The 23858-nt window shown below is 38.6% G+C and overlaps 1 protein-coding gene and 1 long non-coding RNA gene across 3 annotated transcripts; both read right to left on the bottom strand.

Moving 5' to 3' along the window:
- Positions 1 to 858: 858 nt before the first annotated feature.
- On the bottom strand, positions 859 to 14410 carry LOC143847275 (putative serine/threonine-protein kinase At1g54610). 2 transcript variants are annotated; one of them, XM_077356056.1, is made up of 8 exons: positions 14248 to 14410; positions 13339 to 13733; positions 12096 to 12380; positions 9986 to 10303; positions 4321 to 4548; positions 2168 to 2268; positions 1955 to 2078; positions 859 to 1492 (listed from the first exon to the last, which is right to left on the bottom strand). In XM_077356056.1, exons 2-8 carry the CDS (start codon positions 13630 to 13632, stop codon positions 1112 to 1114), a joined length of 1731 nt encoding a protein of 576 aa, XP_077212171.1. In that variant the 5' UTR covers positions 13633 to 13733; positions 14248 to 14410; the 3' UTR covers positions 859 to 1111. The 2 variants fall into 2 exon arrangements, with proteins under 2 accessions (XP_077212171.1, XP_077212170.1); XM_077356055.1 differs by lacking the exon at positions 14248 to 14410 and having other exon boundaries at positions 13339 to 13831.
- A 3811-nt stretch (positions 14411 to 18221) lies between these two features.
- On the bottom strand, positions 18222 to 21452 carry LOC143846157 (uncharacterized). The gene is made up of 2 exons (XR_013234669.1): positions 21077 to 21452; positions 18222 to 19410 (listed from the first exon to the last, which is right to left on the bottom strand). It is a non-coding gene; the product is annotated as an uncharacterized LOC143846157 (long non-coding RNA).
- Between the last annotated feature and the right edge of the window lie 2406 nt (positions 21453 to 23858).

Genomic DNA, 23858 nt, shown 5'->3' with positions numbered 1-23858 from the left:
GTGCGTTCTTTAACCCTTCTCGAGATTTTCGATCTAAACATTTGTATTTTGATTTGGATTTGAGTTTTGGATACAAAATACACCAATCATCCTCATGATCATGTTTTAAGAGAGAGAGAGAAATAGAGGGAGGTAGGGAGGGATGTCTCGCTGCCGCCGGAGCAACGTGGAAGAGCAGCGACGGTGAACGGTGAACGGCCTTCCAAATGAATGCTTTGGATCCCCAAAAAATGTGGGGCCACATGTGTTTTTGAGCTATAGCTTAGATAAGCTTATCTAAGCTATAGCTTAGGAACACTTTCCTCATATATGATAATATCCCTCTCAATTATTCACAGTCAACCTTTCAAAAAAAAAAAATTATTCACAATCATACAATTTCCATGTAAAATAATTTCCCCAGAAAAAAATTCAATCAGAAATGTTTTTCTTGCAATCCAAACAGAGCCCATAGTTAGCTGAATGCCTTGGCTGGATTTTCTCATGACTTTGCACAGACGACTCCATACAATTCACCTCACTAAATCACCTCTCCAAAGCCTCGGTTGAATTAAATGAATAAGACAAAATCTGAGCATATGTGGCTGCACTCATGCAGAAGTTACAAAATATTCTCTAAACTCTATTTTAATGTTGGTACTCCTCTTTAATTTACAGTTCCAAAATTAGCTGTTAAGAGATGTTGCAATTTCCAAATAGCTACTCATAGCCGAGCACAGGTTTTCAATAAAGTGAGGGTTTCAAACTTTCAATTGTTTGAACAGGGTGGGAATTACATTTCCCAAATTCTTTTTTCCTATTTTGGAAATCAATAGTTACAAACTCCTATAATAAATGAACTGAAATTATTCAAAAAAAGAAGAAGAAGAATAAAATGACCTAAAACACAATTACAAATTGTATTAACTGTAAAGTCCCATCATGCCTCCAAAAGCTGAACATGGTTACATAGCTTTTTCATTGAGTGGTTTGTCCACCAATCACTTATATGGATAAACTGTAATAAATGACAGAGAAAGAAAGGAGGGAAAGAAGCCCAATTCAAAAACTAACCCAAAATTAACACCTATTTTGTTGGGGAAAAACACCCAAAGCTCCCCTAATCTCTTTTCTACATGCCCCCGCCGAAAACTTCGGAAACTGCTGCTTTTCCCATTGCTCTCTTCCCATTTCCCATGCCTCTTCGAAGATCTAATGGTCTGAAAGTGCGCATAAACGTCCGGGTAGAAGCCATTTGAGGCTCTTCCTTGCCTGTTTTTCTCCTAGAAGGTCCCCCAGTAGCTGAATGATTCCCCTTGGGACCAGAAACTGAAATCCCTCTTGCTTTTGGTAGATCAAAAACAGACGAGGCAAAGGAATTGTCTGTTGCAATGAAGGATGATGGGCCATTGTGTGATGTGTCTAACTGGAACCCCACTGCTCCATCTTGATGAGGTGGTGGGAACTTCTCACTCTTGCTTTTGGGATTTCCATGTGTTATTAATCTCCGACGCTGGAATTAGAGCATGAAAAATCATAAGTTGATGGGCCACAATCAAACACCATTCAGAGGAGACCATCTCACCCTTCAATTGATATAGAAGTCACTAAGAAGCAGAAAAAGCATAATTGTGTAGGAAATACTACCCACTAAACTACAACTCTTCAGTACTAACATGGAAGAAGCAAATCATGTAGATTTCTATATCAAACAACTCAGATATTTTCAATATTTGAATCTCCTAATCATGAATTGCTTGAAGAACATGTGGGCCTCTTATATTACTTAAAATCTCCTTTGTTAGCTCTTCCTTTTTCTTAGAAGATTTTTTTCGTATTTTTTGGTTGATTTCTCAGAATGATTTTAATTTTTGAAGGATCTACAGCAACAAAAAAATTTCAAAATGAAAAAATTGCACAGAACTTCATGTAGCTTATGCAGAATGAAATAACAAGAATAGGTCATGTTACATACATCTAGGTTTGTTTGCAGCTCGGCATTTGCTTCGGGAGCAGGCACTGCCCTGCTGCCTCGATCTCTCACTCTCACTTTCTTGGCACCATTAACACCATTACCTTTCTCACTAAGACCTCTCTGCCTATGAGGACAAGATAGATAAAAACTGTCAAAACAGATAGCCAAAGAAATGGAGCAAATTGGGAAAATGGAGATAAATTAAAGGTCAACCTTCTAGCTGCTTCATCCCTCAATTTAGCATCTATTTCTTTGCTTGGAGGATAATGTGGTAAGCTTGACGGCTCACAGGCATAAGGCTGTGTCTCAAAGAACTACATCCATAAACAAGATATCAATTTAACGACCACCTTCAGAACTACAACTAGTTTGATTTGCAGACAATATTTGTTAAAGTATAAAAGATAAATAACGCCTTTCTCCAACAACATAAGCTTTTGGAAAAGTTGGTAAGTTAACATGATACCAACGTTGACTTACCAACTTCTCCAATAGCTTAAGCTGTTGGAGAAAGGCGTAATTTATCTTTTATACTTTAACACTCCCCCGCACGTGTGGCCCACTTGGCAAACACGTGGCACATGTGGTCCCACTTTGGACCGACCAACGCATGTGGACTATTGCTATCCGGGAGGATTGAACTCGAGACCTTTAGCTTTTGGAGAAGTTGGTAAGTTAACATGGTATCAGAGCCAAAGGTCTCGAGTTCAATCCTCCCGGATAGCAAAAGTCCACATGCGTTGGTCGGCCCAAAGTGGGACCACATGTGCCACGTGTTTGCCAAGTGGGCCCACGCGTGCGGGGGAGTGTTAAAGTATAAAAGATAAATAACGCCTTTCTCCAACAGCTTAAGCTTTTGGAAAAGTTGGTAAGTTAACAATATTTGCAAGAGAAAAATTCCAATCCATTTAATTTACTGATGAGAAACATAGAAATTTGCACTGAACAACTGCAACTTAATAATTTTATTTAACATGTAAGAGACTATACTAAAGGCCAGTTAAACGTTTGACATTCACTTCCAACCTTGGCTCATAAACAAGTAAAGTGTAAAGCATGAAAGCAAAAGCAACTTTAGATATTTAAAATGAATAATCACTAATACTTTTTGGCTATATTTACACAAATATAAGTAAATTTGTGTTTTAGATCTGCAAGTTAAATACTGCAGTTAAGAAGAGGACGGATAGAAATCCTAATGTAACTAGATGGGTCACTCATTTTTTTTTTGAATGGTGATGGGTCACTCATTTCATTCATCTATATAAATAACAAAGCATGCCATCCGTCGTGTCAGCCTCATCAATGGTTTCTTTCATTGCCAAAGTAATTTTTATGCTTGGACGAGCTCCAGGGGTCATTCGTGGTGCAAAAAATTGTTTCATATTCAACCCCCCCAGTTATCCTATTTCTCTTTCGACTCTCCCACTCTTCTGCAACTTCTTTTCCCTTATCCCACAACTAGAAGCAAGAGTTCAGGGTTTGATTTATTAACCCACCATGATACTTAAGTAGTTAAGTCATAGTTTAAACTTTCAAGTCTCTAGAACTCCCACCTACATGTATATGAGAGCTCACTTGTTCATTTATAAGTTAATCAGAAATTCTACAACAGCATCCCCAATCTCTTATTGATTGGACGAAGGTTTGGTATTTCTGTAACAGGCAGGTCCTTTAAGGATTTACTCAGACTTAAAAAATGAAAAAAAGGGTTAGGCTTAAGGCTTCTTTGTCCACTCCCATTGTATCAGGTGGTGTTTTAAGTTTCTTCATTTGACATTATATACAACAATTAGTTTCTTCATTTGACATTATATACAACAATTAGTTTCTTCATCACTGAAAGAGAGGCAGTTAGCTAATATCGAAGATTAAAATAGTTTTGAGATCTTTGATATACTTGAGATATTGGGTTCAGACATGCGTAGAACCTATATATGTATATGTAGATGTATCGAAGATTAAAATAGTTTTGAGATCTTTGATATACTTGAGATATTGGGTTCAGACATGCGTAGAACCTATATATGTATATGTATGTATGTATGTATTGACACATACTTTCTTCATTATCTAAAACAGTTTGACGAACAAAAAATTGGGGCAATGAAGAGCAAGGAAAAACTGGAACCAATGAAGAGTTTGTCAAATGGTATAGCTTGACAAAAAAATCTCAGCACATTATTTATAACTAAGTCAACAAAAAATCACTCTAAATAATATCTGGTAGTACTCACCAATGCTCTGAAAAAAAGGCCACTCATAATTTTGAAGGATTCATTTTATGCAGAAAAACAATACATAATACAAAATATGAACAGCACAAGGCCATTATGCATAGGAATATTTATGATTGGTACACTCACTTCACTATTCAAAGCAGTGATTGCTGTGCCTCGTTCGGATGGGTCAATAGCAAGAAGAGTTTCTATAAGAGGAAGTGAAGGTGCTGGAAATTCTTTAAAAGTTTCTGCTATACAACGTTTATATGGCTGTTGTGGCTTAACAATAGTTGCATGTGGCAACTTTGAGCTCTTCCAGTATTCCTCTGAGGGGGACCCACATAACTTAAAAATCTTGTGCAGTTGCTCCACCTGAAAAACATAGCAGATGAGATAAGCCATCTGTGAACAAGAGAGTCAAATGTAATAATAAAAGATGCAGAGAAATAAGGCAACACAATAAAGAAAAACTTTTACAGTCATTGTGGGTTCATGGAGATGGGAAGGCAAGTTCAAAACAGTTATTGGTGTGAAAAGTTAAGCAGAACCTCCTTAATTTATGACTATGGCCCACTAGTCCAACCATTGCAAATGAAAGTGGTTGTTTAAGCAACAATGTAGGCCTTCTGTTTCTTGGAAATAACAGATAAATCTTAGGGTTTCAGTGCGACACATACATAAATAGGTCATGGTGTGTTTCTTAACTAGTGGCAGCTAAGTCATAAATTTCGTTTCGTTCTGGCCGGAATGGACTGGAATATCAATTGGGTTGAGCTTTGCTCCCATTTTCTTCTTCTTTTCTTGGATGTGTTCTTATGTTCTTATTTCTCTTCTTCTTCCCTCTTAAGCACCCGCATTACAGAGCTAGAGTAGAATTTAAAGCAAGGGAGAATTCTCGCCCAAAATATGACCAAGATGATTTTTACATAGTAGAAGAGGGGGCTTTTAATCTTTTTCTTGAATAGACGGTCGTTCCTCTCAAGAATCCAGATAGTTGCCACTAATGCTAGGATCCATAGGATCTTTCGTTTCTTGGGCCAAGGAGAGAAGTGCCAGCTATCCAGAAGGTCACCTAAATGGTGAGGGAACACAAAAATATACCAAATCGATCATGGATGCGGGTCCAAACCTCCTGGCATACCGACAATGTATGAGAAGATCCACAGATTCCCCTGCCTCCGTGCAGAGAGTACAGTGGTCTATGATCGGCATCTGACGGCTACACGGGTAATCCATTGTCACAATCTTATCCTAGAAAGCAGTCCATCCAAAGGCGCGGACTCTAGGAGGTACATGGATGTTTCACACACACCAACTGTAAGGGGAGAGGGCTAGAGACAATATGGACGTGGAAGGACTTGACACTAAATGTCCAATACGTGTCCCAGATCCAAACGCTTCTATCATAACCACTACTTCCAAGGAAGGCGTTCCGCCAGAGGAGATGGTCATCCTCACGGAGTCTGTCTGTTGAGGCGGATATATGATTCCTTCTATCTTTTTTTGTATCTTGCAAATGTAATCCCTATGTTTTCTTTTTAACCATGGATGGTTTTGGGACACCTCGTCCCTCCATATGTAATCATTTTGGGATTAATAAACGTCTATTTTCAAAAAAAAAAAAAACACTACTTCCAACAAACATAGACTCCAGGATGTCAAGCAGTTGGGCGACTCTGGCGATCTTCCTATCAAAGAATTTCTCCTGAAGTCAATCTTCCAAGTGATTTGGTCATCTGTCCTATCGAAACAATGGCTAGATAAAGGATTCTTTATTAGAAATCACTCTAAATAAGTCAGAAAACAAGCCCTTTAGCGGGAAACCTGAACCACTTTTCTTAATGGCTGGAAACCTAAACGCCATTGATCTAGCCAGAATTTAACTCTTCATAGCATTTAATCTCCGCTACCCCAGCACTGTCTCCTATCATGCGATTTTGCATGGAGCTTCACGACTGTTGCAAAGGAAGTCTCTTTATTCCCGCACTTCTCTACAAAAGCAACCTTCTCTTTGACCAATTCATTGGCATTCATAAGCCACTCAACGTGGAGGGCCTTATATCTGCTACAAAGGGATCTATGAAGCCTCCCACGCCAAAATAAACCTCCAATGATTCTTCTTAAGACTGTTGTTCCCTCCGGTTGCAAAGAACAACACTAAGAATTCTATCCAGTCACACAATTCAGCAGAATGCAATCACTCTTCACAGAGTGGGCACCGAACAGTAGAGATGTCAAAACTTGGGGCAAAATGGCGCTAGAAAGATCTCACTCAAACTCTGTCATCCATCTTCCCAATCCAAACCCATCTAATCCTCACGCTGCCTTATCATATAAGTGGAGTCCAGTCTAGCTATGAAACAAGCAACCATATCAACCTACCAATCGAAGAAGGATCATAAAAAATGTACCTTCCAATCAAATCTCTCTCTCTCTCTCTCTCTCTCAACAATACGAAATAGCAATGGAAAACCATTACAAAACAATACAAAATAGCAATGAAAAATCATTACACAAGGACTTCTACCGACACCAGAATCTGATCATCTCACTAATAGCCATTCTAAATCGTGCATTATCCTGCAACATTCCCACCATGCGAATAATAGCATCCCAAATTGTAGTGTCCTTAAATTTGTACATCTCCCAAGAATACCAACCCTCTAAACTAGAATCATACTTCTCAACAATGGTACTACGCCAAAGTTGATCCCTCTCAAGCCGGAACCTCCATATTCATTTTTCAAGAAGAACATTATTCATCAATATCAGTCTCATGATTCCAAGACTAACTTCCTCTTTGGGTTAATAAGCCTCATCCCAAACAACAAGATGATATTTTTTGCAATCCTCCTTATCATTCCAAGGAAAGTTTCTTTGAAGTGGTTCAATTCTACTACTCAAACTGTATGGGCAAAGAAAAAGGGACACATAATAAAGGGGAAGATTGGATAGGACATCTTTCACACTTGTAATTCTACCGCCAAGAGAAAGAAGACCCTTTTTCCAATGTGAGAGTTTCCTCTCCACTGTCAATGATTGGATCCCAAAGACCTTTACTAGATCTTCCCACACACCACACCCACAAACAAGCTCTAAGAATGTTTTTGTTCTGACATCCGAGAATCCTAGCAAACCTCACATCATCCCCCATGTTCAAAACAATACTCATCGCCGTAGACTTAGCAGAGTTGATCCTTTGACCTGAAGCTGCCTCCTAGCAGAGGAAGACAACTATCAGTTCCTCATTTTCTAGTCATCATTACAACAAAAAATAAGAGTACCATTAGCATAATGAAGATGTGTAGTTTCCACTTCTAATTGGTCGTTCATAAAACTGTCAATCAGACGACAAGAGCGAGCCTTATCATCATTCTACTAATACCTTTGACCATAATAGCGAAAAGAAAAGAACCTTAGCCAGAATTTTGTCCACTAGACTGATAGGCCTATAGTCTATCAAAGACTCTGCTCCATCCTTTCCATCTTAGGAATGACAGAGATGAAAGTGGCCCTGGTCCCTTTATCCCACCTAAGCCCTTTGAAGAAATCATTAAAAACTGCAATTAGATCTTTGATAATTTCCCAAAACTCATGGAAAAAGCCAAACAAAAACCATCTGGCCCTGTAGCTCTATCACTCTTTACGGAAAAACAAGAATTTTTCACTTATTAACTGAACACTGTCTCCATGTTGTCCTTAGAAACCCTGTCCATATGACTAAACTCAATATCTCTGAAGTAGGGAGAGATCGGCCCTCAGAAGAATTCAGACAATCAAAGAAAGATACAGCATCCATGAAATCAGGGCCTGATCATCAATATGCTTCACATCAACAACCAAAGACAAAATCATATTACCAGGCCTCCTAGTCATGGTTTTAAATTTCCACCGAAATAGGCATGAAACGATTGAAATTTTTTTATTTCCATCCCAACTGAAATGATACCGAAACCGAAATGCATACCGAAACCAAAATCGAGTGCATTAGTGGTATATTATATTGGTATGTATTGCATAATTATATTTAGGGATTTGCTAGCGTCCATTGCAGAAGACATTTCGCAGATGGCTTGTTGCATGTGGGAGCAGCCACATAGGCTCACTTTTCAGCAGATTTTGTCTTCATTCACGAGGTGCTGCTCCCACATGCAACAGGCATCTGTGAAATGCCTTCTGCGATGGACCCTAGCAAATCCCTTATATTTATATGAATTGCGTGTGAAATGTGGTGTATGCACTACATATACATATTTATATGAATTACATATGAAATGTGGTATGTAATGAGTTATCAGACGAGTGAGGCAACACATGTCACTAGGTGTCTGATGTTATTAAACCATTATGGATGGTAGTCTTTGTTATGTGATGGTTTCTAAGAGTGTATTTGTGTTTATTCTAGCATTTCCTGAAGTTCCATCTTAAAATTCTATCATTTACACCCTTCAAAAAAAATATATCATTTGGATATGTTTTCATATGTTTCCGTGATTTTACACTATTTCCGGCAAAATTTCTGATAGAACCAGAAACATTTCTGTTTTTGTGGCGACCAAAACCGAAATTTAAAACCTTGCTCCTAGTACTAGCAATACTGTGGAAATAAGCAGTTTTTGCATCTCCCTGAGATCTTTGCCTTCACTTTAGCTCTTCTTGCAACATAATCCGATTATACTCAGCCTATGCCTTGTCATACTCCAAAGCTTCATCCATGAATAATCAATTAAGCTCATCTTTACCCTCTAGAATGCTAATTATAATGAAAAGACTCTCTTTCCTATGTGCTACAGATCACATGTCCTCCTTTACCCACATTTTGTTTTTGAAATGTCCTCCTCCTTTACCGACATTTTCAACTTGGATTTGATGCATTTGAGTTTTTGTCCTAGCCAAACAACAGTCAGTCCGTTTCCCTCTGTTTCTGATCACCATTCACAATCTTATCTTTAAAGTTAGGTTTTGTCAACCGGGCAACCTCAAATCTAAAGGGAGAGGAACCTCAGGACTTGAGATTTGGGTCAAGGAGAATAAGACGGTAATCCGAAATCTGTCTAGGAAGAGCAATCTGGATCCATCCCCAAAAGCAAGCTATCCATAAAACGAAAACTATTGGCGTGGGGATGTTGCTTTTAAGTTGTGGGGATATCATTACCCTTGTTATCTCAAAATTCAGTGTTTCACGCACATAGAAATTGAATTCCAGTTTGTCAAAGAAAGAATAGCAAGGGTGAAAAAGCTCTACTTCCTGTTTCAAGTAAAAACCAAATAGTAGATATTTTTACTAAAGGCCTCACTAGTGATCATCATATCCACTTATCTGAAGTTTACATGTTTAGAGACAGTAAAACTTGACAGGGAGTGGAAATAATAGATAGTTCTCACAGTTTCAGTATGGTGCATACATAAATGTGTTATGATGCATTTCGTAACTAGTTGCGATTCTGTAATTAATGTAACTTACATCATTATATGAGCTAGTGATTAGGGTTGTACCCTATTATGAAATTAGAATACCCAAACCCCATGAATTGCTCTCTCCTCTTTGCCTCTCTTCATCTTCCAATCTTACTTCTTTTACGCATTAGATTGTGACTTTTGCACTGTTATCAACAGAAAAATCAAGCAAAGGTAGAAGTACTTGTACAGCAAAAGAAACAGCAGGAAATGAAATATTTTATTGTTGGTGGTGAAGGAATGAAATGTGATCAGCAATGCAAGTTCTTAAAATACTTTGATCTTAATGAAGCTAACAACCAATAAGAAAATGATGTTGCAAAAATGCTTGTAAGCAAGAAAATCAAAATACCTCTGTCCGTCCTGGTATTATTGGCTTCCCAGCAAGTAACTCTGCCAAAATGCAGCCAGCACTCCAAAGGTCAACACCAACACCATAGTTTGTGGCCCCCAGTAGAAGTTCTGGAGGACGATACCACAAAGTGACAACTCGACTAGTCATAGGTTGCTTTTGATCAGGATTAAAAAAAGAAGCTAGTCCAAAATCGGCTATTTTAAGAATTCCATCATTGTCAATAAGCAAGTTTGAACCCTTGATATCACGATGCAAGACACCTCGACTGTGACAATGCTCAAGCCCAGAGAATAGTTGTTTCATATAGCATTTGATCTGCGACACAGTAATAGTTACAAAAGAAATCAACTCAAGAAAAGGGAATCTTTGAAGAAGAACTAAGTTTTAATGCACACCCCTACACATCACGGGCTATTATGCAGTTACAATAGTTAATAGTATAGCATTTATCGTTTCACACACTGTTTTCCTTGAATGAAAACTATTACTTCAAAACTACAGAAGAAAAAACTATGCAATCCTTACATTACCAAGTTACGACAAGATTTCATTCAGTTTGAATACCAAAAAAAAAACCAAAAAAAAAGTGATGGCTAAAAAAAGACAATGTTATTTTCTGGAAGAAACAATGAATTTCCCACTTCATCATTCTCAAATAAGAGCTGGTTGCAATAGGTTGAAGGTGATTTGGATCTTTAAATTGTGAATATCACAATGTTTTCAACTGAATTTAGAAACCAACGCATCCAATGATCTAAATTTACCATCAAATCTTCATGTTCCTCTCCTTTCAAAATCGACCACAAGGCAGCAGGAAGACAAACTTCAAGGCAATTCCCCCTGAGACGGCCATGGGAAAAACTGCCAAGCTTTAATCAACTCAGCATGACCCAAGCAATGTCAAACAGGGAGAACAGGAAACTCCAGGTGGACCGAGCCAATGAGTAATGAGCTAGTAGATGATCAACCAACTCATTTGCCAATTCGTACTCTCTACAGACTCCTAGAATCTTCACGAGAATATAATTGATTATCTTTTACAGGCAAATCTGGAAACATATGACACTGATTATTTAGTTGGGACCATGGTTTGAAATTTCGGTTTCGGCTAAAATTTCGGACTTATCCGAACTGAAATTCCAGCCGAAATCCCAAAATTTTTGTACATGCGCCCGCAATCCCGGATTTTTTGGACAAAATTTCGACCGAAATTACTGATAATTTGCCCGAAACGTTCGAAATTCCTCAACGCAATAAAATATTAATATTTTAATATCAATTTCAACGAAATTTCGGGAATTTCGGTTTCGGTCGTCATCGAAATCCAAAATTTCGGTCCGAAATCCGAAATCGGATATCGGATTTCGGTCGAAATTTAAAACCATGGTTGGGACTAGTGAGCCAATGTGATTCTGCAACATGTACGGAATGTGCATTCATGTCCAACCAAAGTTGCATATCAGAATTTGGCTCTCATGCTCAGTCCACTCAGTAGAATCAATCAATTCAGTGTATGTTCTTGCTTAGTTAATTCTATAGAGAGTAGGTTCTGGGATTTCACTTTATAGATGTTGCAAGCACAGAAGTCTTTGTTATTTCTCTTTTTCTTTTTAAAACTCCTCCAAAAAAAAAACTCGCGATTGTGCAATAAAATTGAAATTGTTCTACGAATATGTGAATTGATCAAATGTGTACTGCTACTGTTGAGAATGATTGGATATCACATGAAATTAGATGCATACCAAGTGAAATCAAAGTAACAGCATTAGAAAAGAAAAATCCTTCCCTTTAATCACTCATAAGTCGTAACCCCCAATATAAGTTCAAAGGTCTACTTAGTAAGGTAGAAAGCTATGATTTTCATGTGCAAAAGCATAAACAGCTAAAACAGAACAAACATAAATTGGGACTCCAAGAAAGAAAAGTATGGGAACATGCGGAAAATTTATTATTAAAAAAAACAGAAAAATATAAATTCAAAACCCATGAAAAATTCAGATTAAAGTGGCATAATTAGTGAGATAAGAGCATTCACTAGTATTCCAACCTCAATCAAATCTACCAAAAAAGGCGAAAAAGAAATGAAAGAACAAAAAAAGGAGTGGACCTGTGGTAAGGTGAATCCCACCCCGGGGCAAGCGGCGAGCCCGGCAAGGTCATGTTCCATGTATTCAAAAACCAGATAAAGACTACATGACATCCTCGACGTAACCAAACCCTCCAATTTAAGCACATTTGGATGATCAAGCCGCCTCAACACAAGAATCTCCCTCGCCATGAATTTCACACTTTCCGTCTCCAAATTGTCAAATCGAACTTTCTTCAATGCCACGATCTTCCCAGTAATCATATCTCTAGCTTTGTAGACATTGCTATAAGTTCCTTGCCCAATCTAACCAAACCAAGAGCAAAAAAAATTAATAAATAGAACTTCTTTATACATGGATTTTATGATCCAGGATTGAAAAAATCTGGAATTTACAAGTTACAACCTAGATTTTATCAGCTAAAACCTGGGATTTATATGCTGAAACATGGATGTACATTTCAGGATTGTAAAATCTAGGTTTTAGCTTATAAAAGCAACGTTTTAGCTTGTAAAATCCAGGATTTTACAATCCTGGATTATAAAATCCATGTATCCAATAAGATTTTCCAATTACAAAGATGAGTGTGAATTTCATTTCAAAAGAAGAAGGGAAAAAAAAAAAAAGAGGAGTAAGAATTCGGACATCTAATCTTCAAATTAGCGTTTGGAATACCTTATCAAGCTTCTTAAAGGTGTAGAAAATAGAAAATAGAAAAAATATAACTTTTTTTAAGATTTTCAAATTACAAAGAAGAATAACAATTTCATTTCAAAGGAGAAAAAAGGAAGGGATTGTAAAATCTAGGTTTTAGCTTACAAAATCTACGTTTTAGCTTATAAAATCCAGGTTTTAGTAAGAATTTTATCAATGCACAGTTATAAAAAATTTCAAACTACAAAAAACAGTAAGAATTTCATTTAAAAAAGAGAGTAAGAATTCAGATTTCCGATGGTAAAATCTAGGTTTTAGCTTATAAAATCTAGGTTTAAGCTTATAAAATCCAGGTTTTAGTAAGAATTTTATCAATGCACAGTTACAAAGATTTTCAAACTACAAAGAACAGTAAGAATTTCATTTAAAAAAGAGAGGGTGAGAATTTGGATTTCCGATCGTAAAATCTAGGTTTAAGCTTATAAAACAGAACAAACATAATTAAGATTTTCAAACTACAAAGAAGAGTAAGAATTTCATTTAAAAAAAAAAAGGAGTAAGAAATAGAAATTCGGAATTAAGATCTTCAAAATTAGGGTTTTGGAATACCTTGTCAAGCTTCTTGAATGTATCTGCGCGGCGCGGGGTCCACCCCTTGATTGCATCTCCGACTACCGCCTCGAGCCACTCCGGCCAGCCGGAGGCGGCGGCGAGACTCCGGCGGATCGGGTCAGACCTCGCCTTTCGCCGTGGATGAAATTCACTAACGCCGTTAACTGCAGCAGTAACGGTAACGGTAGAGGTAACAGTATCCGACTCTCCTTCGACCTTGCAGGAACTTTCACGAGCTCCGGCCGATCTTCGGCCGTCTCCGATGGCTCGTTTACCGAGCACGCAACCCATTCCTCATCTAACTTAAAGCATAGAAAAAGTAGTAGAGGTTTTCCGGCCACATCGGTGGTTTTAGAAGAGGTGTATTACCGGTATTGGTAGTTGGAAAACCGCTGTCGGAAAACCGGGAGCGAGCAACCGTTAGTTTCAGCTGGAGCTGAGGACGTGGAAGTAAAAAAAAAAACCGTTCTTCTTCTGTCTGGTTTTCTGGTTTTCTGGTTTTCTAGGCGCGAAAACGATCGCCCGGAAAAGCAGTTTTTTTCTTTATTTCGCATCGTGTTCGAAGGGCTCCCCTTCTTCACTCATGGGGTTGTGGTTGTAAAGTACCCCTTGGTTTGATGTAAATGACGAATTTGCCATTATTAATTTTTATCTATATTTTATTTTGGGATTTGCTAGCGTCCATCGCTACACCTTTTCAGCAGATTTTGTCTTCATTTATGATGTGTCTGCTGTCAAATGTAACAGGCCTCTGCGATGAACCCTAGCATATCAATCGTTTTTTAGGAGATTATACCCACACTCCTTTGTTTGATAATCTCAAATAATGATATTAGGCTAGCCGAGGCTGAGGTGACCTTCGGTATTAATATTCTGTTTTAATCAGTGATATGCCAAAATTCGTACCTGGGCGTCGGGTTAGCGTTGTTGACGAGCCCGAGTTTTTAGGTTGATAGAGCTCCGATCTGTACCGTCTTGCGCCTAAAGAGAACAACGTTAAAAGGGCCTTAGAGTGTGGACTCCAGCGTATCGCAGGTATCTAAGCATGATTAATCTATGGAGAGAAGCGTATTGGGGAAGAAGGAGATATCTTGTACCTTTGAGCCAGGGTTACCTTTTATAGACTTAGAGTCCTTACATTGTGGTTCGGTGTGATGGCGATGTGTTGAGGTCTCATTAGTGGAGGGGTAATGATGGCGTTATACCGTGTATCATTGTTCTTGGGAGAGGACCGGCTGGCGGGCCCTTGCCACATGTCATTATCTAAAAGGGGGTGCCTATTTTACTCCCAACAATCAATTTTTTCAGGGAGATGTGAATAACATCTTCCTTTCCGAAAAATGAAAGGGCTAATGATATTGGCAATCACTACGATGTTATGATAATTGTGCTGACTCATCTTGTCTTTTTATTATTTAAACGGCTGTCAAAGGTTAATATGGTTCCCAAAAAGCACCATAAGCCAATTAAAGAATAAAATTTGCTATGGACGACCACAGAAGGCATTTCACAGGCTGGCTGTTGCATGAGAGTGCTGCCACATAGGTTCACTTTTCAACGGATTTTGTCTTATTCATTTAATTCATCCGGGTTGCTGCTCTCTCTTGCAACAGTCAGCCCGTGAAATGCCTTCTATGATGGTCCCTTGCAAACCCTTAAAAAGATAAGCTAAGTTTGTGCAATTTTGCCAAGTGAAAAATATGAAGTTTTGTATTAATATTAGGAGGAATGATGGATGCAAGGGTCCTCTTTATGCAAGGCCGGAGAAGGGCCCTTGAATAGATCCAAGTCATTTTTAAAATCAGTTGAGAAACTGAATTCGGTTGCACTTAATGACATGGATCTATTCAAGGGCACTTCTTTAGACCTTGCGTAAAGAGGGCCCTTGCATCTATCATTCTTCTAATATCGGTTATGTGTATTGTACTCGTACACCTACTTGTACGAGAAATTATATGGTGCCTGACTGTGAAGTCCAACCAAGGTGGTACGTCTGCATTACCACACTTTTTAAGACACTGCTGTTGGATTAAATATCAAGGGAGTACTGCTTTGACACGAATGGACCGAATCATTTTCAACAACAAAGTTCTCTATCTGGTTTAGTAGTGAGCCGAACTCACTTATCCTTTACACGTTAATCGGCTCCCAAGAGCTTTTTGGGAGTTGTAATAACTTTTCACAGCTAGTTAAATAATAAAAGACAAAGTGAGCTACGCTCATTATCAAAACATGGCACTGCATCTGTCACTAACAATGAAAATTATACACTGGCCAATATATTCAGGGAAATGATTTCAACACTATCATGTTTTGATAATGATGCAAGCATCCTAACGTTTAGTATTTAAAGTGCTCTCATAATAAAATCACTGCTATCAAAAACCTCCTAGAAGCCTTTAAATACTAAACGACAAGATGGGTCGCTCATCTTTTATCAAAACGTGGTAGCGCTGAAATCATGTCCCTATATTCAATATGGGGATATGACCAATATGGTGAACCTTTCTTAAATTAGCAGAAAAGAAGAGGCCAAAAAATAAGGCAGGGGTAGTTAAGTAATTTCGTAGGTAAGCAGGGGTAGTTAAGTAGTTTCGTAGGTAAGCAGGGGTAGTGGTAAAAATGGGCAACGGGCGTATTGGAGAAGCATGGTGGGAGAAATTTGAGAACGATGGCACGTGCCGTCCACGTCATCGGCTGACCAACTGCTTTCAATGCCCTCATTTAAAACACGTCTTCCATTTTTCCCTTTGCTTTGACAGACTTTAATACTCAAAAGACCCATTTAATGACTTTCTGATCGCGACCTAACGCTCCTCTTTTTCTTTCTCTTCTTCCTAAAATATCCTTGTAAGCGTATACACTTGAATTCGGTGTATCCACCAATGCATTCCTTGGTTATTTTTGAATAAGTTTCACTTATTGACTAATGGGCCCACAAAAAATCACGTTTGGAGTGATCTTATTCGTTCGATCAATATTATTCTTCTTTTCGACATGGGATGATCCAAACCGTCCATTTGTTGGGCCTCAACGATCCTAACCCTCCGATCTATAGAGAGACTGGACAGTGTGGAATCTTCTATAGATCTGAGGGTTAGGATCATCCTATGGAAATGATTTTTGGGGCACGACATAATTACATTGTGGCCCAACAAATGGATGATTTGGATCATCCTATAGATAGATCTGTGGGTTATGATCATCCTATGGAAATGAATATAATTGCATTGTGGCCCAACCCAACAAATGGACGGTTTGGATCATCATCCTATGGAGTGGGCCATACCTTACTATTTGAAAAATATGGGTTTTATACCATCACAAATCATCTAATATCTCCAATGATATTTGTCCCACTTGTTTTACTTTTTTCGCTAGTCTACCCAATAATTCACGGTCAAAATAAAAATTTAGCCTGAGATTGCCATCGAATGAAGTAATGCCATGTGGCATTCAGGCTTTCTAGAAACATTAATGTTACAAAGTCTGAAGAGTGAAGAGTTGAAGACAGTCTTCAGTCTTCACCCCTACATTGAAACCGGGCCCACGAATATAAATCTCTTCACCCACCCGTTCATATTGATAACCCCACCCCTTGAAAATGAAGTATAATGACATAAATACATGGTACAATGTTGGTTTTCTAGTGGGGCTCATTTTGAATTGCCCTATGGTTCGACAATTCTAGTCAATTCATTAGTGGCATCTGATTCAAATCCCACGACCAAAAATCCGGCCTTCGGGATGATCCTACTCACTTTATCACATCAAGTTTCATTGTCGGGTTCCGTTAAAAAAGTATATTGTTCATTTTTTTAGTAAGTAAAATGGTTGATTTTTCTAGGTAATTAAATGATATCAGCACAACCATGTTTTTATACATGCACGGTCTTAGTTTGTCTCTTCTTTTTTAATTGGAGAGGCAAGAGTTTTTTTGGGAACTGTAGGAACCTTTTGACAGCACTCTAAATACTAAAAGACAACAAGCTTAAGCGGAAATATCAAAACATGGCAGCGCTGATACCATTTCCCTTTTTCTAATCCTCTATATCTTATATAAGTTCCTGCTGCATGGTAGAGGACCATGTGGGTTGCATACAATATAATTGGGGATTTGCTAGCGTCCATTGCAGAAGGCATTTCGCGGATGGCCTGTTGCATGTGAGAGCAGCTCCACAGCTCACTCTTCAGCAGATTTTGTCTTCATTCACTAGGTGGCTGCTCTCACATGCAACAGAGCATCCACGAAATGCCTTCTACGATGGATGCTAGCAATCTCATATAATTTTGGCTTTCATTTGGCACAACTATTCCCTTGTGAGAAAAATATTCCCATGTGAGATCTAAAATCGATAAATATTGACCTAAAGTTAGTAACAAAGATGGAGCCTCTGTAGCTGCCCTCACATGCAACAGCCCATCCGCGAAATGCCAAGGCTAGCCCTCATTTTACACAATCTATTCTGTTCATTAATTTAGTTGAACCAAACGTCAGAATCAGGTTGAATAAGAGTAGATACCAATTCTGATTCCTGATTCGGTGGAGGGATTTTAGGGCAAAGACTCCCCTAAAATCCTGATTCCTGATTCTTTATTTCTTTATTCTATGTTTCATGGATTCTGCTGTTCTTTTGAGTGGGTGATGTTTTTTGTTAGTTTTTCTCTTTTGTTTTTGTTCTGGATGCATGTGAATGGGTTCTTTGTTTTTCTTGTAAATGGTTGTTTCTATATGCGTTCAAGAAACTTCATTTATCTATTGTAGATAATATGTATTGCAAGATATATCTACGGTAATAAAAAACTCAAATTCCAAATTCGATGCTCATGCCATAGGCTTCTAAATTCCAAATTCCAATCCTATGCTTAGATAATGGATCTTGTATGCATGCAACCACCGATCCAATTCATATACTCAATTCCTTTGAAAATGTCAAAAATACAAGGGATTCAAATGGCCACATCTTGTTTCCTCCTTGTTCTTCTCTTTATTGTGATTGATCTAGCCTTACTTTGCTCCAATTCTATGGGTGCTAATCTTTGGAAGAAGTGCCTGAATGTTTACTTTCCTCCAATTCTATGGGTGCTAAAAAGCTTTGGAAGAAGTGCCTGAATGTTGTAACTCGCGGATGCTTCACATGTCACACTAAGAACTCAAAATACGAAGCATCTGCCATGTTGGTGAGCTTTTGACTTGCAAGGAGTAGTACAAAGCATGATTGCAATCATTTCCATGAGATTATCAAGTTATATGCACGCAAGCAATAGAGGAGGGATTGGAGTTGCCTGTGCTATGGTTAAAGCAAATAGCATGGGAGGGCGGCTGAGGAGTATGGGTTTTACCTAGCTTAGGGTAGTTGTAGTTTTTTTCCTCATTCATATGTGTAGGGCATGCATTTGAAGGGGTATGTAACCTTCAAATCATGTGTAGGGCATGTATTTGCTGATACCTTCAAATACATGCCCTACACACATGAATAAGGAAAAAAACTACATCCACCCTAAGCTAGGTAAAGCCTATACTCCTCAGCCATCCCCCTATGCTATTTGCTTCAACCATAGCACATGCAACTCCAATACCTCCTCTTTTGCGTGCATATAGCTTGATGATCTCATGGAAATGGATGCAATCATGCTTAGTGCCACTCCTTGCAATCCGAAACCTCACCAACATGGCAGATGCTTCGTATTTTGATTGTGTGACATGTGAAGCATCCGCGAGTTACAACATTCAGGCACTGCTTCCAAAGATTAGCACCTATAAATAGAAGAACAAGGAGGAAACTGGAACTGGTGAAGGAGCAAACCAACCACTTGCCAGAACCATTCTTGTTGCCAAATTCCTCGGATGGTTTGCAATACTGAATATAAAAAAAACAAGAACTAAAAGTTGCATGAGAAAATGAGCGTGTCTCAACACCAAGTCTTCATCACGACTCCATGCCATATCTCTAGCGGGCATGATTTCTGTAAGTAGTTTCCCACCTTATAGGTCACTTTTCCTTGTTGATGTAGTTAAGTAGTTTGCTCACACTAATTGGTCACTTTTCCTTGAGTTGGATATGATTTCTGCAATCAAGAAAGATAAAGATAAAGCCATTAAAAATCGAGAAAGATAATTAGTTTGTATAACATGAACAAAATGACAATGATTGTATAACATGATCGTATAAAATGTAATCTCAAAAACATTATTGATATTCCCAACAGTAATCCTCAAAAATATAATTCTAAAAACTATAAAAAGTAGGGGAGTGATAAATCGACTCCCAAATATGATAAATCGACTCCTCATGTATCTTTCTCTCTCCTATGGGTTAGAGAGAGAAAGAGGAGAGAGATAGACACATGGGGAGTCGATTTATCATTTTGTGGGGTCGATTTATCACTGCCCTAAAAAGTATCATTATAAAAAACACAAAACATAATGGTACTTTGATGATACCTTTTTTGGTAGGTACTTCGTTGATACCTTTTTGGAAAGAAAAATGATATGGAAACCAAGAATGGAACCAAGAGTGGAAGAGAACAAATAACAATTTCCCACCTTAGCAACCCTTGATTTTTGGCTTTTTGATTCCTTGAATTGGCAAAAAACCCCTCCTATTATAGTATTTGAAGAAGAAGAAGAATGTGAAGATTGTGAAAGGGGGCTACTCTGTCAATAAATTTGGGGAGTTTCCTTTTGTTTTCAGGGCATACATCTCACAGCTAGTCAGCAACAAGATGCCACTTATATAGAGATTTCTTGCCTTTATTGCCGATTGCCTTTACGCCCCTTTTCCTCCGTAGCGTAAAAAAAATGCAGTCTCACCTTTCATTATGACGAGGCCATCGTGGCCATTACCGTAACATCTCCCATTTTTCCATATGATGAGGCCATCATGGCCATTACCGTGACATCTCGTATGTAGTGATCTTCGAATTAGAAAATCTCATGCAAATGAACTCATGGAAATAATTTTCTAAGGCTTGAGATCTTCCAAAGATCTCCCCAAAGCATGTTTGGTTGCCATTTAGACCTTGGACCACTAGACAACTTCGGGATATAATATTGCTTTTTATCCTAGGTGGTGCCTACATGACAGAGATGTCCACCCCCCCCCCCCCCCCCACACACACACAATCTTCTCCTCAAATTTCACCATTTTGGCGGAATTTGACAAGAAGATCTCAAGAAGTTCTTGTCTTATTCTCTTTTCTCCCTTTCTCTCTCTTCCACCCTTCATTTTGGTAATGGCATTCAACATCTTCCACTAAACTTCTCGCGGATTGCCACGTAACCAAACACCACCGTACCAATCTACCACATTTCTTCTCCCAATCTTCCATGCTTGTCTTCTCCCCTTTGACCACTTCTTCTACTAATCTCCCACCCAACTTCAAGCAACCAAATAGAGCATAAAGGAATATATCACACAGAAAGCACAGAGGACAAGCCCCTTTTTTTATTTGTAAATTCCTATCAACAATTAAAAATTAAAATTAATATCTCCCGACAAAAAGTAAATTGAAGAAACAATACATATTAAGATGTATCCTCTGACAAAGTTCATCGACCGCCCTTTACTTCTATTTATTTATTTTATTTTATTTTATTTTAGAAAAATCTCCGTTAACACTTGATTTTCTGTAACACTCCAAATCGATGAACTTTGAAAACTTATCTTTTCTCCTAAACATAAATGGGAGAAGAGAGGAACTTGGTAAAAAGGCAGATCGGAGGAAAAATAACCTTGTGATGGATAGAGTGGATATAAGTTGGATCGCCAACGATTGGGGTAAGGGGATGGCGACCGACGAAGTCCGTGGAAATCTTGCCGAAGTACGAGATGATCTTAAATGCAAAACGATAAGAAGCTCCCGATTCTTAAACGGTGGTTGAAAAGGGAACCCAAAAAAATGGAATCGGTGTATCAAAGCTCTGGGACCAATATATTATTTGCAGAAGAAGAAGGTGAAGAAGAAGAAGAATGTGAAGATTGTGAAAGAGAGCTACATGGTCAATGGATTTGGGGAGTTTCCTTTTGTTTTCAAGGCATACATCTCACAACTACAATACGCCACTTATATAGGGATTTCTTGCCTTAATTGCCGATTGCCGTTACACCCCTTTTCCTCTGTAACGTTACAAAAATGCATAGTCTCTCCTTGCATTATGACGAGGCCATCATGTCCACTACCGTAACACCTATGCCATGTGGCATGGGATGATTTGTTTGGTACAGATTCCTTGCCTTTATTGCCAACTGCCTAACACCTATGCCATGTGGCATGGGGTGAATTGTTTGGTACAGATTCCTTGCCTTTATCGCCGACTGCCATTACAACTCCTTTCCTCTGTAATGTTACAGAAACGCACAGCCTCCCCTAACGTTATGAGGAGACCATCTTGTCCACTACTAACACTTATGCCATGTGGCAAGGGGTGATTTGTTTGGTAGAGATTTCTTGCCTTTAGTCCCAACTGCTAGAACTGGCAAACGGGTGGGCCGGGCCGGGCGGGGTCGGGTAAAAAAATGACCCATAATTTTACGGGTCACTAAATGGTGGATCCGGACCCGTCCGGATGGGGCCGTGTGGACCCACAGGTCACCCGTTTTTTTAAAAGAATATTTGTTGTTTTATCCATTTCAAGCATTTCAACAGTTAAAATGATAGCACGATTTTGGTGAAAGGATCCATATAGCTGCTCCAGAGAGGATAGCTTGCACGTCAAACCGATTTGACAGAATAGCTACTCGGTGTTATTTTTTAACAGTTAAAATTGGAGTGCAGATACCAATTCCACAAAAGTGCCAACAGTCCCATCCATGTGTCACATTTATATTGGTACCTTATACAGTTATACCTTCTTATCTTATTCTCCCTACTACCCTGTAAAAAAGTGAAACGTGTCACACATATATTTCACATGAGAAATTATATGATGCCCGACCGTCAAAATGTAAAGGGCGGAAGGAGACAAAAACTGCTGCCTTGGTTTTTGAACCAAGGAAAAGTAAAAAACGGTGCTTTCCCTTGGATTAAAAATCAAGGGAGAGAGATTTTGTCTCTCTCTGCCCTTTATTTTGACGGTCGGGCATCATATAATTTCTCATTTCACATATACCTTCTTATCTTCTTCTCATTCCTACGCTGTAGAAAATTTAAACTTAACAGTTAAAAAAGTTTCCGATTTTTTACAGGCACCCGCGGGTTCATCCGGCCCGGCTCGGCCTAGTTTTAATGATGGGCAGGGTGGACCCGCGGGTCACTTTCAAATGGGTCACTAATTATTGACCCGAGCCAGTAATTTACGGGCGGGCCGGGTGGACCCGCGGGTCCGGGCCACTTTTTGTCAGGTCTACCAACTGCCATCACGCCCCCTTTCCTCTACAATGTTACAGAAACACACAATCTCCCCTTGCGTTACGACAAGGCCATCATGGCCATCACCTGTAACACCTAGCCATGTGGCATGGGGTGATTTGGTCGGTTCCACTCGACCACAGTTTTGGAAATTCAGAAGTCATTTATAAGTTAAATACAAAAATTTAAATAGAGGTTTTCAAAAGAAGTCCTCTACTTTGCTTTATTTGTAAAAATAGTCTTCTAGCTTGACAAACTACAAGTAGTCATCCTATTTGAGTAAATTTTGCAAATCCTGTTGTGCCATCAATCTGTGACCAAAATTCCCATTTTAGATTTTTTTTACTCTTAAAGAAACTGAAATGTAATGATATGTGAAAAGACGAAAAATACCTTGTAAAAAGACCAAAATACCATGACGCTTAGGCTCTATTCACTTGTTTTCTAGCTGCAGGAAAAGAAAAGAAAGAAAAAGAATCTGACGTGGAAAGCTGGAAAAGAAAGGAAAAGAAACTGTGAGAAAATTCCTTTTTGTGGGAAAATTCTGCTATTCACTTGGCCGAGAAAGGAAAAGAAAGTATGCAGGCAAAGTGGTTTTCTTAGGAAAGTGATTTTCTCATCCTTTTGGTGAGGAAATTTAGAAGGAAAGTGCAAGAAAGTTGGTTTTCCACGTCATTATTTATATTTTCCACCTGTGTAATTCCGCTTTCCCGAGAAAACAAGTGAACGGCGGAAAATGTCAAATCATGTCTAATCACGGGAAAATTTGACGTACTTTCTTCTCCTTTCCTTTCTCAAGAAGGCAAGTGAACAGAGCCTTAGTGATATGTTCTGATGCGGTGTGGGAATACCATTTCTACATATACTAGCATTCTTGGTCATGCTATGTATGGGTGTAAAATAATAGGCTACACCCCATCAAAACATGAGGTGTAAAATCGTGGGCCGCTACCCTATGCATGGGCTTGGGTGAAGATCATGGGAGCTACCCTATCAAAACATGAGGTAAAATGGTAAGCACCCCCAACCCCCTTGATGCATGGGTTTGAATTGATTTGGTGGGGCCCACCATATCAAAACATACCACTGATGATATTTTGGTCTTTTTACATGGTAATTTTCGCCTTTTCACATTTAAGGACATTTTTGTCTTTTTATGAGTAAAA

Source organism: Tasmannia lanceolata, unplaced genomic scaffold (assembly GCF_043159265.1).
Source record: "Tasmannia lanceolata isolate RefF3 unplaced genomic scaffold, GAP_Taslan_0.1 ptg000015l, whole genome shotgun sequence".
In the NCBI taxonomy this organism is placed as follows: domain Eukaryota; kingdom Viridiplantae; phylum Streptophyta; class Magnoliopsida; order Canellales; family Winteraceae; genus Tasmannia; species Tasmannia lanceolata.
The sequence above is the reverse complement of the archived record's forward strand: the minus strand, read 5'-3'. Positions and strand labels throughout refer to the sequence as shown.

Bases quoted from the DNA above. Each gene is read 5' to 3' on its own strand.
- LOC143847275 (XM_077356056.1), bottom strand. From the start codon at position 13,632: ATGGGTTGCGTGCTCGGTAAACGAGCCATCGGAGACGGCCGAAGATCG. The intron at 4,549-9,985 runs GTATTTTGATTT...TATGTTTTTCAG, and splicing joins TAATACCAGGACGGACAGAG to GTGGAGCAACTGCACAAGAT. The intron at 1,493-1,954 runs GTATGTAACATG...CTCTAATTCCAG, and splicing joins AGCTGCAAACAAACCTAGAT to CGTCGGAGATTAATAACACA.